The sequence below is a fragment of the Pagrus major genome, chromosome 8, assembly GCF_040436345.1.
Source record: "Pagrus major chromosome 8, Pma_NU_1.0".
Classification (NCBI taxonomy): domain Eukaryota; kingdom Metazoa; phylum Chordata; class Actinopteri; order Spariformes; family Sparidae; genus Pagrus; species Pagrus major.
This window is the reverse complement of record NC_133222.1, coordinates 24,055,437-24,074,976: the sequence shown is the minus strand read 5'-3', so window position 1 is coordinate 24,074,976 and position 19,540 is coordinate 24,055,437. Positions and strand designations below refer to the sequence as shown.

Below are 19,540 nucleotides of genomic sequence, written 5' to 3'. Positions count from 1 at the left end.
ATTTGTACCTATGAGTTAAATGACACTCCATCCGCCCTCCCACCCAGTCCCGCCCCACTCCCACCCAAGACACAGATAAACAGAAAAACAAAAACATCAGAAAAGCGTAGTCTAACCTCTCTAACAGAGAAGAAACTCTAACAACCAACTGTGGTTGAACTCTTAATCCTACAGTAGCTAGTAGCCCTACAGTTGTTCAAGTTCAAACAAAACCTATTCAGTTACAAAAGGGATTCAATATCTCCCATTAACAGTATTGAAAAGATATGTAAACATTCATGTCTTAGCAGACCTTTTGAAATAAACACAAAACTTATTCATAAACCCCTAGGGTTATCAAAATGTCCCCTCGTCTGAGTGACTTAAAGCCATGCTGTCTCTGCAGTGCAGTAAAGTCCAAGGAAATAATGTAATTGTTCAGAAACTAAATTGTTCAAACTACTAAATGAAATATGCCCTCCAGCAGACATACAGGCAGGAAACAAGTAAATAAGTAAACTAAATAAAAATTTTAAATAAAAATATTTTCACATTATAATAGGGAGAGTGGGACTGTAAACCAGGCCTATGGCCGTCAGAAAAAATAATATTGATTATAATATCAAGGTATCATTGTGTTCCCAATACTTTCAAATTCAGTGGCCATTCTGCCAAGGTAATATTGTTACCATGGTTGGCTATGTTATTATTATGTAATTGTCCATAAGCGGTTTTTAACAATACTTCTGGTCTAGTTGTCATTTACCTCCAGTCTCTATCAGTAGTGAATGGGACATGTTCTTAGATGTGCACCTCAGGTACCATCCTGACCGAAGTGGCGTTCAGCATACAGACGAGCCTCCTCCGGGTCTGTGAACGTGGTCTCTTTACCATTATGTGTCACTCTCAGCTTGGCTGGGTATAGGAGACCAAATTTGACTCCAGGCTGGTCTCGCAGCAACTTCCTGGCCGGAGTGTAGGCGGCTCTGCGTTTAACCACTGTGGGTGGAAAGTCTCTGAAGACTTGGATCCGTTGCCCTCGATATGTGAGACTTCGTGACTTCATGACTTTTTGCAGGATGCTCTCCAGCGTGTGACAATAGTGCACCCTTAAAATCAGGTGCCGAGGCGGCTCGTTGTCCCCGGGACGCTGTCTCAGGGCTCGGTGGGCTCGGTCGATCACTGGTTTTTCATCCAGCTGTAACACCTCCATGAGCAGCTGGGCCACGAAATCCCTGGTTTTCTGGCCCTTTTCCTCCCCTTCCTTGACACCCGCAATCCTCAAATTCTGACGCTTTGATCGTCCCTCCAGATCCAAACACTTCTCTGACAGTTGTTCAACTTGGCTGTGTAACTGCTTTACCGTAGCTTCGAGGTCCACAACAGTGTCAGAAGTAGCATTAGCATTAGCTTCTAAACTTTTCAGCGTCTCATTTTGGGAGTCTAGTCGGCTGTTTACCACAACAAATGCGGCGTCACTTTCTGTTCTCAGAGCGGCAATTTCAGATCTCAAAGCCGTACTCACGACAGCAATCTTCTCGTCAATTTTGTCGCAAATGTCCGACTTCGCTTGGGACAGCTCCGCTTGCAGTGATGCTATGGCGGCCAACACAGCTTGAATGTCCGTGCTTGGCGTACTCAGCGCCGGGTCCTCCCCCTCACTCTGGGCCGGTGCTTCAGTTGGGCCTTCATCTCCGTTCGGCGTATCCCAGGACTTCCCCGCTTGTGTCGGCATTTCCGCAGTTTAGCGGGCATTTGGAGAGTTTAAGGTGATAAATACGGTAACCGGTAGGTCAGAAGTTACACAAGTTTTGTTTCAAATGTAATTTTAACGTGAAATCTGTAGGAGCTACAGCGAGACGCGTCTTATCTCCTCATCGCTCCCGACACGCCCCCCAAGTTATGGTCAGTTTGAAGTCCAGTATTTCATCTTCATGTTTACCTGACTCTTTATACTCTGAGCCAGAAAGAGGCATGAATTGGAGCTGTAGCAATTTCTAAAGGCTATGCTGTTGTGAACTAAACACAGTGTACAGGGTGTAGAGGGTAAAAGCTCTCCCTAAGCGGTTCAGTGCTGGCCTGGTGTATCAGGTACTGTTTTCCTGACTGCAGCAGGGAGAAAAGGTTGTTCTCCGGCTGGTTGGGATCCTTAATGATTCTTATATCCTTATTGTAGCTGCACCTGGAGTAAAGTAAACCCCCTGTTCTATGTTTCAATCAAACTTATCACTTTTTCAAAAAGTTAATAAAAAAATTTCCCAAAGACAAGGTTTATTTCAGGGCAGTTGTACTGAACTGCATGAGACTGTATTTAATGAAGTGGTAACTATGGCCCCCACTCTTACGGTGAATATTTTGTCACCTGACTAATTGAGCCTTAATTCGCCCAAAATTAAGGAATAATTAACTGCCCAACAATGTCAGACGCCCTTTATCTCCTCTCCTCCTCCCTCCCACTGTGGTCTTGTTAAAGAGCCTTAAGTGGGTGAGAGACAGGAAGTCAGATCATAAAGGTGTCATTGTGTCACCTCTTCTCTTCTGTTCCCATTTCAATTAACAGATTGCTCCTGGTAAGCATTGTCAGGACAGACTTCCCTGCATGTGGTCTTGGCATCAGTATTAAACACGATGATCATGGACTTTATGATGATCATTTCACATAGTTACATGTGATCTGTCTAATTTTATTAATTCTTTAGTACAATTCAACAAAACAATAATGGTTGGTATCTAACCATATTGTCCGCGGGCTGGTTGGCTACAGAAGAGCTCAGGTCATATCTTATAAAACGAGATATCTTGAAGAAATTTAAAGTGAAATAAATAATACATTGAAAATAATTGAAAGGTCTTTGGAGCACAGCAAAGCCAGGTGATTCTTTTTCAGGAACCTATATTTTAGTGTGACAGATGGAACAATGCAGAGAGCTGTTTTTGTGCAAGAATCCTGGGTAGCACTTTACATTACAGCTCAGTAATATCATGGTAGACGACAGACAGACAGACAGACAGACAGACAGACAGATAGATAGATAGATAGATAGATAGATAGATAGATAGATAGATGTAGGCTTCAATTACATCAAAAGAACGTGTGTAAAAATGGCAGTGAATACTACTGTCAATGCATAATAAAAACAGTATGTACAGGTGGTACATAAACATTGTACGGGACTTATATTTGCATTTTGCTGCCTTTTTCGTCTTCTATACAGCTGTAGTGTAGTCATTGTTATTCTAAAAAGAAGAAAGAAAAAAAACCGGAAGTCTTCGTTCTCACCAGCGGAACTCTGCAGGCGGACCAAATGTACAGGTTGTTTTCAGGGGGACTCATAACATCGCTGAACACCATGTCGCCTCTCAGATGACAGCCTTATTTTGAAGGTTTGTTCAAATCTTTCCACTTGAGCACACACAGAAATAAAGACAGCACTGATAGAGAGCGGTCTGAGTCTCAGTTAGTGGCACACTGAGCACATACCGGAAACATGAAACGGTCGTTTGGCTCCGCGCGCTGCTTCACACTCACAGACTGTCCATGCACGCGGGGTGCTAAATAACGTTACTGCGAACCAAGCACAGTATTACCACAGACTGAATAGAGTTGACTTCGTTTCTTTGCACTTTGTCGTGTGATAGGTGATGATATTACAGTACTGTGGGGGGGGGGGGGGGGGGGGGGGGGGGGGGGCAGACATTAGGAGTCAGTGTAAACCGTATGTGGTCTGTGTTAATATCACTCAGTTGTCTCCAGCTTGTCTGTCGTCACAGCTCATTGACATGCTCATTTACCGAGCTGCTGCTAAAAAAGCGGAACAATCTATTGTGATGGACAAATAATTAGTATTTTAAAGAGATAAGAAAACAAAGGATCCAAATTCTACCTAGCTTTGCTGAAGAACTTCCAACTCAGGATATTTATGTTTGTTATAATGTAGTGTAATGTAATTGTTTAATTCTTTTATTTACATAATAAAGTTCCTTAACCCACTCCTAATTTAAGACTCTTAAAGATGGTTGATTTTTAAGTGTCATTCTCTGGTCAACAACTTTTTGGGTTTTAAATAGTGCATTAAATTAAAAAGTGGGGATGCACAATAATATCGTCACATCATTGGTATTGTCATTGGTGTGGCAGATATTGGCTTTAAAATCAATCGAAATGATGATGATGATAATGGTTGGACTGGCCAACACGATGATTTTTGCTGATATGACAAACTCTTAATCCTTCGCTGAATGCTGGTCGTCTACACCATGTCTCCAGTGCAAGGGTGCCCTGCACAGCGCGACCTCATCACGTCTCTAGCGTCAAGCTGCAGCATGAGAGAGGGTGAAACTGAAATATCAGGGGTGTGAAAGGTATTTTTAATGTGTTTGAAACGGATAACAAATTTGCAATGATTGCTCAGCATCCGTTATGCGAGGAAGAGCCAAAACAGGTTCCTTCAACACTACAGATTTTATTGTCCATCTCAAGAGCCGTCATCCTTACCATTACAACACATTTTTTCAATGAAGAAGGACAAGGAGAAATAACAGGTACCTGTTGGGACAAAAACTCATCAGCAGCTTCTTCTCGAGTCCTTGGATAAAGCCAGAAAATATAACCTTGACCACCAAGGCATTAAAGGCATCACTCAGAAACTGATTGAGTGTATTGCTCTGTACAACCAGCTATTGTTGTTCGTTGACAGTGTTGGATTCCGCTGATTGGTGGACTACATTTAACCACACTACACGGTCCCCAGTCAGAGGTATTTTTCTGATGTATTTTTAGGCCTTACCTAAGTTGTAAGCGGTCATTTACAGCAACATTGAGAAGCTCATTGCTGACGTCACTTTAGTAAGTTTGACCTCAGACATCTGGACATCCAGTGTTAGCCCTGTTTGCATGCTGAGCCATGGCACAATGAATAGATGAAGACTTTGTAATTAAAAAGGCTGTCCTTCAATCACAAGAGTGCAGTGTTTTTAAAAAGAGCGAGAGAGTGAGAAAGAGAAAGGAAGTGGTCTGGACAGGCAGTGATACCTGAAACGTGAGTTTTTTAAACGTCACTATGCTATGGTGGTATTTGGTTTATGCTTTTTGGCATATGATTACCAGCCACCCAGCCACAGTCTGTTCACTTTGCTGCCTTCTGACAAAAGATACAGAAGTATCTGCTGCTGTACCACCAGACTACAGAGCAGCTTCTTTCCTTAGACTGTGAGGCTCCTGAACTCATCACCAACACTCCATTTTCCAAAATAGATTAAGCAGGACTCAAGGACTCCTTATTTTTTTAAACCCTTGTGATAAAAAAAAAAGAATAATTAATTTACCTTTACTTGATTAGAGAAAGAGAGAGAAAGAGAGAGAGACAGAGAGAGAGCAGTGCATCGCTGTTTCCATGCTCCTCTCCCTGCTGATTATGAGTGATTATTTGAAATGCTCTGATTAATAAATGTATATTAATAATGCTCTGTTTGTGATAACAGGTTTGTTTAGTTTTGTTTGATTTTAACTGCTAACACATAGACACCACCTAGGGACCCTTTCTGTGGTCTTTGGCCTCCTGATTTACAAATTAAATGCTTGATATACCAACAAACTCTCCTTATGTTGCTCCAGGGTGTGCTGGACTTATTCGGTGACCCAAATAAAAAGGAGAGCACTTAAGCATGTTTAGTAGCCTTTCAGCTGAATCTGATGCTGAACTTACAAAACAGCATCTGATCTGTCTGGTGTTAGCTGAATTTTAGAAACACATTGTATGCAGCTATGAGCTTGATGTTTCTATGTAAAGGGGTCATTCCATGCCAACTCATCCAAAATCCAGAAACTTTCCCAGTTCATGTCATGGATTTTCTTCAAAAAATCCATGCTAAAACTTCTATTAAATTCATGGCACCTTGCTAAATCCTATAGCTGTACTCCAAATACTTTTAAAGTTCAGAATTTTAGCGAGTCTTTGTATATATAGTCAACCTCACCAATCGCTGGATTGAATGAAAATTGGTCCTGAACATCCAAGAGACACTAAGGCAACATGTTTTCATTTAAATCAGGGTCAAACGGGAACGTTTGCTTTTCTCTTTGACAACAAATCCTCCGCCAACTTCTTGTCAGTCAGCTCTCTACATGCTAAAAGTTAAATGTGATACCTGTTGTGTTGCACCTCTGCTGCTGCACGGAGTAGACTCCGTCGGTCGTAGTGTCCGTCGTTGGACTGTTGATTTATTTAAAAGCAAAATGATGGTTTTATTTCATCTGTAGATATTTGTACTGTGTTGACTTTAAGGTTTTCTATCCTGGTGATACCTATTGAGTCTGTTTTTTATTGGGTTCAGGACATTTATAAGTTGCAGCTTGTAACGGTTTGATTTGTTGCATACTGGATGTTGTCATCCTGTTCTGCAAACCAGGACACAATTTTAATCTTAATTCCTTAGCTTAATGCACATACAGTTGCAATCGGAAATATTCAACCCCTTCACCTCAAGAGACATTATAGTGACGTGAATCAAGGTTAATGAAAATATATGACAAAAAGCCTAATTAAAAACAACAAAATAAATGTATTGATATATTTGAGTTATTTTGAGAACATAAACTGACTTACATTTTTCATTTGAACTCAAAGTTAAATCTTTTCACAAAAGGTGCATGTGCATTATTATTCAACCCCCAGCTCCAGTACTTTGTCGAGCATCCTTTAGCCTTTATAACTGCCAATAAGCGTTTTTGGTAAGTGCTGACAAGCTTCCTACACCTTTCTATTAGAATCTTTGCCCGTTCTTCATGTGCAAAAGCCTCATAGCTCATTGATGTTTGATGGCTTGGCTACGTGCTGCAACTGCCTTCTTTAAATACCACCAAAGATTGTCAATAGGGTTCAAATCTGGTGACTAAGAAGGCCACTCCATGACATTCCAGGATCTATTTCTCAACCAAGCTTTTGTTGATTTGGAGGTGTGCTTGGGATCATTGTCTTGCTGGAGAGTCCAATGATCACCAAGGTTCAATTTCTCAACAGAAGGCATCACATTCCTCCTTAAAATGGCCTGGTATTTCTGAGAATCTATGATGCCAGATACACGGTCAAGATTTCCAGTTCCTGCAGCAGAAAAAACATCCCCACATCATCAATGACCCACCTCCATGCTTGACCGTGAGGATGGTATTCTTCTGGTCACACCAGACATACCGCTGGTCTATGTGTCCAAACAGATCCAGTTTAGTTTCATCAGTCCATAGAAGTGTCTCCCAAAACTCTTATCCTCTTATCGCAGTCTTATCCAAATTCCTCCCGGCATATTGCAGTCGACCTTTGATGTTCCTTGTGGTCCAGAGTGGAGTGCTTCTTGGAGTCTGGCCATGAAGTCCTTGTTTATTCAGTGCTCGTCTAATAGTTGCCACTGAAGCACTTGTCCCGGCCTTCATCAGGTCATCCTGTAGGCATTTTGCAGTAACACAGGGGTTTTTCCTAGTTGTCCTGATTAAGTTGATGAGGGCTCTTGATGAAATGTTGGGCTTTCTCCCACGGCCAGGCAGGTTTGCAGCAGTGCAATAAGTTTTAAACTTTCTTATAATGCTCCCAAATGTGTCTTGGAATGTTACATTTTTTGGGGAATCTTCTTATACCCAAGGCCCTTCAGGTGCAATAAAAATAATTTCCTCTCTCAGCTTTTGTGGAAGCTCCTTAGTCTTACCCATAATTTGCAACTCACCTTGAGCCACCCTCATGGATGGGGTTTATATGGGCATCACAGCTGAAGCAAATTAATGATCATTATAGAGTTCACAAAGGCTTAATCATGCTTAAACTCCACCTTAGGCCATTAAAAACTAGCAGAAGGTTTTAAAAACAGCAATATTACATAGGGGTTGAATAATTGTGACTTGGCTATATTAACAAAATATACTGTAACACACGAATACTACATCATACGTTTTCTTTGTTGATTTTATGTATCACTCAACTGATAAATTAGTCATCCAAAGCAAAATCTAGCTCTTTGAAAAAACTTTCATTGGTAAATCCTTGCAATCTTTGGGGGGGTTGAATATTTCCGATTGCAACTGTACATTATTTTGCAGTGTCAAACTTCTCTGAAAGAGGAGGCTGTAGGTGAGTTGGTATGGAATGACCAAAAGGCCAGTGGGAAGAGCTTTAATTCTACAGTAGAGGTTTGTGTTATTAATGCATTAGTCTGATGTCAGTGTTGTGTCGGAGCAGGGATGTGTGAAGCAGCAGAGAAGGACCTGTATGCTGTCCTGGGAGCCAGCTCTTCAGACTCAGTCCAGCAGCTCAGACACCGATACCAGCAGCTGGCCTTACAGGTAAATATATTCCTCTGTCTGTCTCTGTGTCACTGTGCCACTACTACACACAGCATGTGGATATTCCCTTGACCATTTGACTACAAACTAGGGCTGTCACAATATCAGATGTTCACTTAACAATTATCATAGCAAAAGAATTCACGATAACAATATTATTGTGATATCTACCCACACTGCAGGTGGTAGAGTGTCACGCTCTCATCTGTCAACTCCTCTAACCTGACTTGTGCAGCAGTAGGAGCCACACGCTGTGGTAGTATTCAAATTCAAATTCAAATTCAAATTCAAAGGGGCTTTATTGGCATGAAAGTTTAACCACAATGTTGCCAAAGCATCCGTCCGAACACTCGGACATAACATAACAACAGGAAGACACAAACAATCATGGCAACCAAAAGAAAACAGAACATGTGGTCACTGCTCGACAGGTGAGGTTGAGACAGAGATGCACTTTCTCCTACAATGTAAAGCATTCAACGAAACGAGGAACATTTATTTTAATAAGTTCAATTCGGTAATCTCAGAGTTCAAAGAGCTCAACGACCTCTCAACATTAAAAATACTCCTGGGAGAAGGAGACAGGGCATATCTGCTGCCCAATATGTGTCAACATGCCACAACCTGAGGGACAGTGAATGACCGACACACACACACACACACACGCAGGCACACGCACACACACACTGTATATACTGTATATATAATTAATGTAAATCAATCTTGTTGTTGTGTTTGTGTTGTTATTTGTTGTGTTCTGTCCGAATGTTTGGACAAGTTTTTGATGCTTTGGCAACATTGTTGTAAAACTTTCATGCCAATAAAGCCCCTTTGAATTGAAAAATTGAATTGAAAAACATAACAAATAACAACACAAACACAACACCAAGATTGATTTACATTAATTATATATACAGTATAAACTGTGTGTGCGTGTGTGCCTGTGTGTGTGTGTGTGTGTGTGTCGGTCATTCACTGTCCCTCAGGTTGTGGCATGTTGACACATATTGGGCAGCAAGATATGCCCTGTCTCCTTCTCCCAGGAGTATTTTTAATTTTGATATGTCGTTCAGCTCTTTGAACTCTGAGATTACAGAGTTGAATTTATTAAAATAAATGTTCCTCGTTTCGTTGAATGCTTTACATTGTAGGAGAAAGTGCATCTCTGTCTCAACCTCACCCGTCGAGCAGTGACCACATGTTCTGTTTTCTTTTGGTTGCCATGATTTTTTGTGTCTTCCTGTTTGGATTGTCAGTTTGTGGTCACTGAGCCTGTACTTGGTTAGGATCTGCCTCTGCTTTCTATCTCTGACAGTAGAGAGATATTCTGCTAATTCATCATCTCTTTTTAGGGCTAGATAACATTCTGATCTACTTTGGCTTTTAGTTTCTTCTTTCCAATGTTCCAGGTAGGTTTCTTTACATTGTGTTATAATTTGCTTTACTCTGATTGGTGTTTGGAGAGCAGTGTTGTTGTGAGGCTGGTCAGACTGTGTCTGAGAGGGGGCAGTTAGCCTCAGTACCAACTGACATTGGAGACTCTTTTCTGGGCTCAGCTCTTGAGTTTGGAGGGCTTTGGAGTGGAGGGTGTCTCGGGGGCAGGATTTCGGTAGCTAGTTAGCTAGTTACTGCATCTTCTTCTTGTCTTTTTCCTTTTATGGTGGATCGCAACCAGCATCACGGTGTATAAGGAAGGAATGGATGTGATCTAAGAGGCGCAGGAACATTAACATAATATTATCATATATGTATTATTGACACAATACAAATATTTAATTTTTTATCTGTCTATACGCAGCAGAACATCCAGCTTCTGCAAAAGCTTCTTCTCCACTGCAATAAGACTCTTTAGACCCACATTCATGAAGTTTGGTTCAGTAATGAATTTATTATAGGTCTTCTGAAAATGTGACCAAATCTACTGGATCAAAAATATACATACAGTAACTTGAACAATCAGTTTTGGTGATTATAGAAAGTCGTTTGAATCAAATGTTCTGTGTAGCATGGCCTCTTAACTTCTGAGTGATTCTGGTTGATAACAGCTGATGATTATTGATTAGAACAAGTCAGGAAAGTCACTTTAAGCCATTTCAAAGCAGTTACAGGTCCCAAGATCAACTGTACAAACAACTGTTTGTAAGTATAAAGTGCATGGCACAGTTGTGTCACTGCCACCATCAGGAAGAAAACACAAACTATCACCTGCTGCTGAGAGAAAACTGGTCAGGACGGTCAAGAGACAACCAAAAACCACCAAAAAACAAGTCTGCAATGAATTAGAAGCTGCTGGAAGACAGGTGTCAGTGTCCACAGTCAAGTGTGTTTTACAGCAACATGTTCATCACCTGTTGTGCGTATTCTTCTTTTTATTCGTAGTAAAATGCTGTCATGATGTCCATATGACTGTCTACGGGTTGTCTTCAGGTCGCTTTTTGCAGAGAACCACATGCGTGTCACGGTAGAAATAGGCGAGACTCTGAATCTCTAAATCACGCGTTTGAGAAGCGTGTCTCAGACATCCTGTGTCTGTTAATGCTTTAACCTGTTAACATGGACGCCGAAATGAAAAGTGAGATGTAACGCCACACAGCAGCGCTCCACACGCAGCCTGTTATCCTGTGCATCTGCTGCTCTACAGAAAGTAAATGGAATAATGAAGAAGGAGGATTATCACCAAATTCTTCAGGAAAACCTAAAATCATCAGCAGAAGATTGACTCTTTGGTGTAGTTGGGGGTTCCAACAGGACAATGATCCCAAACACACATCAAAAGTGTTAATGGAGTGGCTAAATCAGGCTAGAATTGATCTTTTGGAGTGGCCTTCACAAAGTCCTGACTTGGACCCCATCAGAACATGTGGACTGTGCTGAAGAAACAAGTCTGTGCCAGGAAGCCAACAAATTTAGTTGAACTTCACCGATTCTGTCAAGAGGAGTGGTTAAACATTCATCCAGAGGACGACCAGAAGCTTTAGGATGGCTAGCAAAAGCAGCTAATAAAGGTGAGAATGGCCAAGAGACATTTAACCAAATATTACAGGGTTTCCGCGGGGTCTTAAAAAGCCTTAAAAAGTCTTAAATACGTCCATATTTTGCATATAGGTCTTAAATTACATTTAGTTAGGTCTTAAATATGAACGTTCATTTACCGCTTCCGTCATCGCCTTTTTAGGGCCCGAGCAGGAAACCTGCGAAGGCACTATTGTATCTGTAAGGATTTTTTTTTTCTTTTTCTTTTTCCTCCCAAACGATTGCATATTTGGCAGCCTGAACATACCCCAAAACTCACCAAACTCGGAACATACATCACATTTGTGTGCTGCTATTAGAATCCAAAATGATTGGGGGTGAGTGTGGCCAGGGGACTCCATAGCACCACCTAACGTCGATTTGTCCCCGCAAACTTTTTCTCGGATCGTCATGAAATTCGCAGGACTGATGGGTCTCAAGGATTTAGCCAGGAACTATTTTTGTCAACAGGAACAGCAACAGGAAGTCGGCCAGCTTGAATGGCACGCATCTATTTTCATTTTTCCAACGCTGTTTTCAGGACTTTAGGATGGTCGCAGACTCACCAAATTTGCTATGTAGCTTCTAACCCATGAGTACATTTATTCGATACCATAACTTCCCTCAGGCGCGGTACGACAGCTCAGTAGCGCCCCCTAACACCCCCCATATGGCTTTTTCATTCTATACGGACCCATTTTCTATGCCTCGTACTTTAACTAACTCGTCCTACAGATTTAACACCACAGACTTCACATTCACTCAGTGGCATCCTCATACCTTAAACAGCCTGCGTTGTAAATGGTGGGCAAGGTGGTGCCATCAAGGAAATCCGGTACGCTTATGTATCATGACCAGATGCACAAAAAACCCTCTTGGACCCATACCCTCAGTCCAACAGGAATTTGGTGATTTTAGTTCAAAGTACAAATTTCGCTCACATTTTCACCCATTTCTATGCCTCGTACATTATTTAACTTGGCCTACAGATTTAACGCCACAGACTTCCCAGTCACTAAGCCTCATCCTCATGCCTTGATGATGATATGTTGTGAATAGCTTTTGCCTATGTTGTACCTGGTGGGCGTGGCAGTGCCGTCAATTTCGATCCTTCGCCATCACGCAGGAAGTCCTTATAACTTCAACATACAATTTCCCATCTTCACCAAATTGGTCACACATGTAGAGGGGCTGGCCCTGAATACGTCTGTCCATCAATACTGCGTTAAGTGAAAAGATGGCTCCATAGCACCCCCTGGAATATTTCAAACTTGAAGCCCCGCCTCCTACATGCACATACATGAACGCAATTTGGTATACATATGTATCATGACCAGACGCACAAAATAACCCAGGCACCGAAACCCTCAGTCCAAAAGGAAGTCGGCCATTTTGGTTCACAGCGGCCATTTTGTCAAACTTGAAGCCCCGCCTCCTTCATGCACATACACTAACGAAATTCGGTACGCATAAGTATCATGACCAGACGCACAAAAAACCCTCTTGGACCCATACCCTCAGTCCAACGGGAAGTCTGCCATTTTGGTTCAAAGTTGAGATTTCGCTGCCATTTTCACCCATTTCTATGCCTCGTACTGTCTTTAACTTGTCCTACAGATTTAACGCCACAGACTTCACAGTCACTAAGTATCATCCTCATGCCTTGATGATGAAAAGTTGTCAAAAAGCTTTCGCCTACGTTATTCCTGGTGGGCATGACGGTCCGATCTTTCAATGCTTGGCCATTGAAAGAGACATGTCAATGTATGGTGTGTGTTGGACACAAACTGTCCACTAGGTGGCTATGTTGTGTTTTGGGTCACATGCACCTATTTAAGTAGGAACCTTTCCATGGCAGCACACACTGGACACAGGAGGTCAGCCTCATATCAATCAATCAGACGTCATTTATATCGCACATTTCATACAAATACAATGTAGCACAAAGAGCTTCACACAATAAAAGCAAGCAAAAACGAAACAGAAGTGAAACCAAAAGACACACACACACACTTTCTCTCACACATAACACATACATACATTTCTGACAGAAGCTTACTGAGGCGCTATCTTTCACTCAGCTATGTGCTGTGACAACAAACATCATCCAATTTACATGACATTCACAGGTTGTTTTCTCCAAATCATACACTACAACATGACATATAATTGATGGGTGAGCTCTAGGGCCACATAGTGGACACAGGCAAGCTTGCCCTCTGCGTCTGCCCTCTGACGGCCCAACATACGTGGGGGGGCAAGGGCCCGTTCATCACTGCTTGCAGCTTTAATTCTTCTTTTTCCTTCCATTCGACTGCATATTTGGAGGCCTTAACATACCTCAAAACTCACCGAACTCGGAACATATGTCACATTGGTGTGCCGCTGTCTGAATTCAAAATGATTGGGGGTGGGTGTGGCCAGGGGACTCCAAAGCGCCACCTAACGTCGATTTGTCCTGCGACATTTTTCTCGGATCAAAATTTACAGGGCTTATGGATTTAGCCAGGAATAATTTTTGTCGGAATTTTTGCCACAACAGGAAGTCGGCCACCTTGAATGGCGTGCAGCGATTTTCATTTTTCCGACGCTGTTTTCGGGACTTTAGGATGATCGCAGACTCACCAAATTTGGCCCGTAGTTTCTAACTAGGGGTGTGCGATATGACGATATTAGATCATGAAGGATTAGAATGTGTAGACGATCTGTCAAAGTGCAGAGATCGTAGGGATCGACTCTAGGGCACATTCTATAAATTGCAGTTCTATGCTGATTCACTGACGCACCAAACGTATTACGTCGTCAACCTGACCGACCAATCATAGCGAATTACGGGCAGTGACGCACTTTCTTACCGGCCTCCTTGTTTATGTGTGTAGCGGTAGCCGCATGGAGAGCCATGGCTGAAAGCCGAACGGAGGAGTTGGTCGCTTTTTTAAAAAAAAACCAAAAAAAAACAGCGTTTCACCATCTCTCATCTCTGCCAGTTAGCCCCTCCACCTGCCGCCTCTCTCGGGTGCGCACGCACGCATGCGCGCGCGCACACACATACACACACACACACACGGGCGCATGGATAGGTCGCGCTTGGCCCTAATAAACGGTAAATGCGCTAATTGTACAGTGTTCAAATTCCCACGACCCCCCACCCCCCCGTCAGATAGTCCGACCACTGACGGACTTATTTGACCCTTTTCAATAAGCTATTTAGTGTTTTGATATACTTAAATCCTGTTAAAATGACTGTGTTGAATAAAACAAACAGTAATGTCTTCATTGATATGTTACTTTCATGTTTATTGAAAGCTACCTTTTATGTTGCAAGAGTGCACTTTATCAGAGTGTTGTTGTTTACCTTTTAGTATGTTTACGTTGTTTGCAGATGTTTGCAAAACTGCAACTATTTAAATTAAAATCTGTTCAGAAAGGTTCTTTGGCCTAAATTGTCTGTTTTTCTTTTTTTGATTTAAGATCGTGATAAAATCGAAATCGTGATTTCATTTTTAAAAAATTGTGATATGATATTTTTGCCATATCGCCCACCCCTATTTCTAACCCATGAGTACGTTAATTCGATACCACAACTGCCCTCATGCGCGGCACGACAGCTCAGTAGCACCCCCTAACAACCCCCTTATGGCTTTTCCTATGTTGTTTTTTTCATTTCTATGCCTCGTTAGGGCTGTCACTTTTTCAAAAAATCAAGTTCGAACGAATTTGAAATGACACGCAATTTATTCGAATGAATTCGAATAAATCTCCGCCCCCCCCCCCCCCCCCCCGCCCCCCCACAACACCACACGACATTATTTTCATTATTTTATTAACTTCACAGGCCGTCTAACATCACATCACCGTCTAGTAGCACTCGAATGTTAATATTAAATGTTTTTTTAACAGCTGTATTAACGCATCTGAATAACAAATGTTCTCTGAAAAATCTAAAAACATCGTTTTCTATATCTGTCAGTTCTACCGTGCTCTCAATAAAAAGAAGTTTAAAAAACAGTTGGACCGCACTTTACATTCATAGTGAAACTGAAAGTCTCCAGGTGCTACAGTATTAACAACATAACACACAACATAAAGAAAATAGTAATAAGAGTTAAGATGAAAAAGCCTCCCTGAATAGAAAATGTAACATCACAGACAACAGGAGAGAATTGCTCCTAGCTTTGAACTAAAAATGTAGCAAACAAGGTAAAACAGAACTGATAGGCAAGCCGAACGGCCCGTCGGCCCGGCTTAATTTCTAATATTATTAGCCAAAAACACAAGTCTATCAACGTGATCGGGATCAAGTGCGGCTCTCTTTTTATTTACAATATTACCTGCCGACGAGAACACCCGTTCAGAGCGTACAGAGGTTCCTGGCACACACAGCTGGTGTCCTCCATTTTCGATCCATTTTTAGAGCGCCTTCTGCTGGATCACAAGGCGAACTACTTCAAACGGTCTGTTGCGCTTATAGACTGTACATTTTGACTTCGAACAGGTCATTACATTCGAATAAGAACTTTCCCCCCCACCTTCGAACGAATATTCGAATTTCGAATAAAAAGTGACAGCCCTATGCCTCGTACATTAACTAACTGCTCCTACAGAAGTCGGAATTTTTGCCGCAACAGGAAGTCGGCCATCTTGAATGGCGTGCAGCGATTTTCATTTTTCCGACGCTGTTTTCGGGACTTTAGAATGTTCGCAGACTCACCAAATTTGGCCCGTAGCTTATTACCCATGAGTACGTTAATTTGCTACCACAACTGCCCTCATGTGCCGCACGACAGCTCAGTAGCGCCCCCTAACACCCCCCTTATGGCTTTTCCCATGTTGTTTTTTTCATTTCTATGCCTTGTACTTTATTTAACTAGTCCAACAAATTTAACGCCACAGACTTCACAGTCACCAAGTATCATCCTCAGACCTTGATGATGACACCTTGTCAAAAGCTTTCGCTTCTGATATACCTGGTGGGCGTGGCTGTGCGGTTATTTTCAATGACCCCCTTATGGCTTTTCCCATTCTGTAGGAACCCAATTTCTAAGCCTCATACGTTAACTAACTCATCCTACAGATTTAAGACCACAGACTTCACATTCACTCAGTAGCATCCTCATACCTTCAACAGCCTGTGTTGTACCTGGTGGGTGTGGCGGTGTGGTTAATTTCGATGACCCCCTTATGGCTTTTCCCATTCTGTAGGAACCCAATATCTAAGCCTCATACTTTTAGTAACTCGTCCTACAGATTTAACACCTTGGTTTGTGGACCTTATATACACAGGTGTGTGCCTCACTAAATCATATCCAATCAACTGAATTTACCACAGGTGGACTCCAATCAAGTTGTAGAAACATCTCAAGGATAATCAGTGGAAACAGGATGCACCTGAGCTCAATTTTGAGTGTCATGGCAAAGGCTGTGAATACTTATGTACATGGTATATTTTCGTTCTTTATTTTGAATAAAATTGCAAAAATTTCAAGCAAACTTCTTTCATGTTGTCATTATGGGGTATTGTGTGTAGAATTGTGTGGAAAAAAATGAATTTAATCCATTTTGGTATAAGGCTGTAACATAACAAAATGTGTAAAAAGTGAAGCACTGTGAATACTTTCCGGATGCACTGTAGGTAGGAACCTTTCCACAGACAACGGGCGAGCACACATCTGGGCGCGCGGCCTCCGACGGCACCAAGGCTTGACGTACGCTTACAGTTTTAATTTGTTTTTTTGTTTTTCATTTTTGGGAAATGTGTTGGTGAGATTCACAGTTAGCTCCGTGTGTTGTACTTCTTTCTGAGGTATCCAGGAACGTAAGTGGCATTTTGCCAACAGCCCGGTTGGAATTTATCGCCGTACACTTTCGGAGTTCCGGAAAGACTTCGACTGCGGAATCTGTTACAACTATGGGAAAGTGTTAATTTAGTGTGTTGGCTTGAACAACCAGAATTCAGTTGGTTAAAAGCTGCATAATAATGAATCTGAAGCGCAGTGTACGCTCTGCAAGAGGACCCTCAAATTGGGCACATTTGGTGTGAAAGCGCTGGTGTCACACACAAAATCGGATAAACACCAGTTAGCTTCTAAAAGTCTCCAGCGAAGTCACGCTATCACACGCTTTTGTACGCCTTTGTCACCAGTTTCCGGTCCAAGTTCGTCCAGTTCTGCTCGACCCGAACTCTGCGGCGCCTCTGCCGTCTCGCAGTCGAGCGACATTCAAACCATCTTCGTTTCAACTCCGACGTTGAAAGCGGAGGTGCTTTGGATTTTGAACACCGTGTGTGTGTGTGTGTGTGTGTGTGTGTGTAGTTTTTTAAAAAAGTGTGTGGGTTATTAGAGATAACTAAATTAGGTTAAATTCCTAGATAAAAACTAAACTAAAACTATTAATCACTTCTTAAATTAATTAAAACTCAACTGAAATAAAAAGCAAACTGAAAAACCAAATTAAAACAAAAACTAATGAAATTTAAAAACTATAATAACCTTGACACACACTCACTCCATTCTTCATTGTTTAAGTTGCTCTGTGAATGGCAATACATTTAGTTATTTTTGAAAGTAATTCTGGGACTTTATTTTTCCTTACTGTTTCGTACTTCGTGTAGGTCTTAAATTTAGTTCAAAAAGGTCTTAAAAAGTCTTAAATTTGACTTGTTCAAACCTGCAGAAACCCTGTATTAGAATTACTGTATGTATATTTTTGATCCAGTAGATTTGGTCACATTATCAGAAGAGCCTTTTTATAGAACACAGGTCTTGAAAAAACCTGTTCCAGTCTTAAGTTGAAAAGAGCTGAGCAGCAACGTTTAAATAATAATAAAGAAAAACATAAATCACACACTTAGTCTTGAACAGGCTTTGCTATACCAAATGGCTTCAACAACAGGCCATGGAGGTAGAACTGGAATATGGAGGAATTGTTCCGAAGGAACACATACACAGTCCACTCAATCTCAGATATAGTTTACAGGAACTTTGCATTGCAATGCAGAAATGTTAGCATCTCCACATGCTTCGGGCTAAGGCTGGCTCTCTTCTTGGAAGCTATGTTACCTGCTGTAGAGAAGAGGCACTCAGATGGTGTTGAGGTGCCAGGGATGCATAAGTAGGACTTCATTATCCCCCCACCAGTGTAAAGGATGTTCTTCCTTGGCAATGGGCTTCTCTCCAAAGTATGTGAGGACTTTGTTCCTCACTTGGCTGTTGGAATCCTCAGCTTCTCCCACTCTACTCTCTTCTTCACTGCTGGATTCAGAATCAAGGAGTGAATCAAGTAAGGAAACAGGAGTTGTAGGTCCACTGCACATTAAAGACTTGCTCGGGTGTCAGAAACTTTCTTCTTTCATCGCTGTTGAAGCTGCTCCGTAGCAGTGACTTGGAAAGCCTGCACTGCTGCTGACTCAAAGGCAGCACTCTGGGTGGACTTCAATAGCCCCTTCACAGGTGGAGGTACTGCAGAGACTGTGATGTAGTTCTCCCCACTCATAAATACAGTGGCACATTCATAGGGGTTTAAGGCTGTGGAAAGTTCCGTAAGCAGGCTCCACTCATCGGGTTTCAAGTCAAGGTAGCGTTTGCCCTTCTGTGAGATGCTTGACAGCGTTGTGGTTACAGGCGATCTTCACTAAAGCAGTCTGGTTATCATGTAGAACTTGCTTTTCCAACTTGTGCTTACATCCTGCACAAGCTTGTGCTCTGGTGTGCCCATTTGTTGCTGTTTTTCTCTCAGCTTGTTGCATTCTAACTCATTTTTTTATGTTCCACACAAAGAGAGTGCCATGATTGGTGAAAAGAGCAGGACTACGGTGATTAGTCAAATTTGTGGGAAAGTTGCAGCATGGTCGCAAAGAATTCATGGTGATTGGTTGAATTTGCGTTACTTGGTGCAATTGTAACTTCGGGAAATCCTGGAGGGACTGCTAAATAGTGTCACACATGCCAGGTAACAGAGATGTGTCTAGTCGAAACAAGGGGTAAGTTTGTCATATCGAGTTGGTGTCTTTCAAAATTCAGTCTTACTAACTTAAAATTCCCTCTGTGTGTGTTTTTGTTTGTGCATGCACAGTACCACCCAGACCGTCTTGGAGGTGAGGGATCTTTGGAAGTAGAGTCTAGTGTGAAGAAGTTTCTGGAGGTTGATGCAGCCTGGAGGATCCTTAGTGACCAGAACACCAGGAGACAGTATGACCTGCAGCGCAGAGGTTGGACTTTACATTTA

The 19,540-nt window shown here is 41.9% G+C and overlaps 1 protein-coding gene across 2 annotated transcripts in view; it reads left to right on the top strand.

The window, feature by feature from the left end:
- The first annotated feature begins 3,260 nt into the window (after positions 1-3,260).
- Positions 3,261-19,540, top strand: part of dnajc24 (DnaJ (Hsp40) homolog, subfamily C, member 24) — a 49,420-nt gene continuing 33,140 nt past the window's right edge. The window contains exons 1-3 of one of the 2 annotated variants that reach the window (XM_073472578.1): positions 3,261-3,363; positions 8,186-8,305; positions 19,388-19,523. In XM_073472578.1, the coding sequence (XP_073328679.1) occupies positions 8,204-8,305; positions 19,388-19,523 (238 nt within the window). In that variant the 5' untranslated portion in view covers positions 3,261-3,363; positions 8,186-8,203. The remainder of the gene's footprint in view (positions 3,364-8,185; positions 8,306-19,387; positions 19,524-19,540) is intronic. The other variant, XM_073472577.1, reaches the window with a different exon arrangement.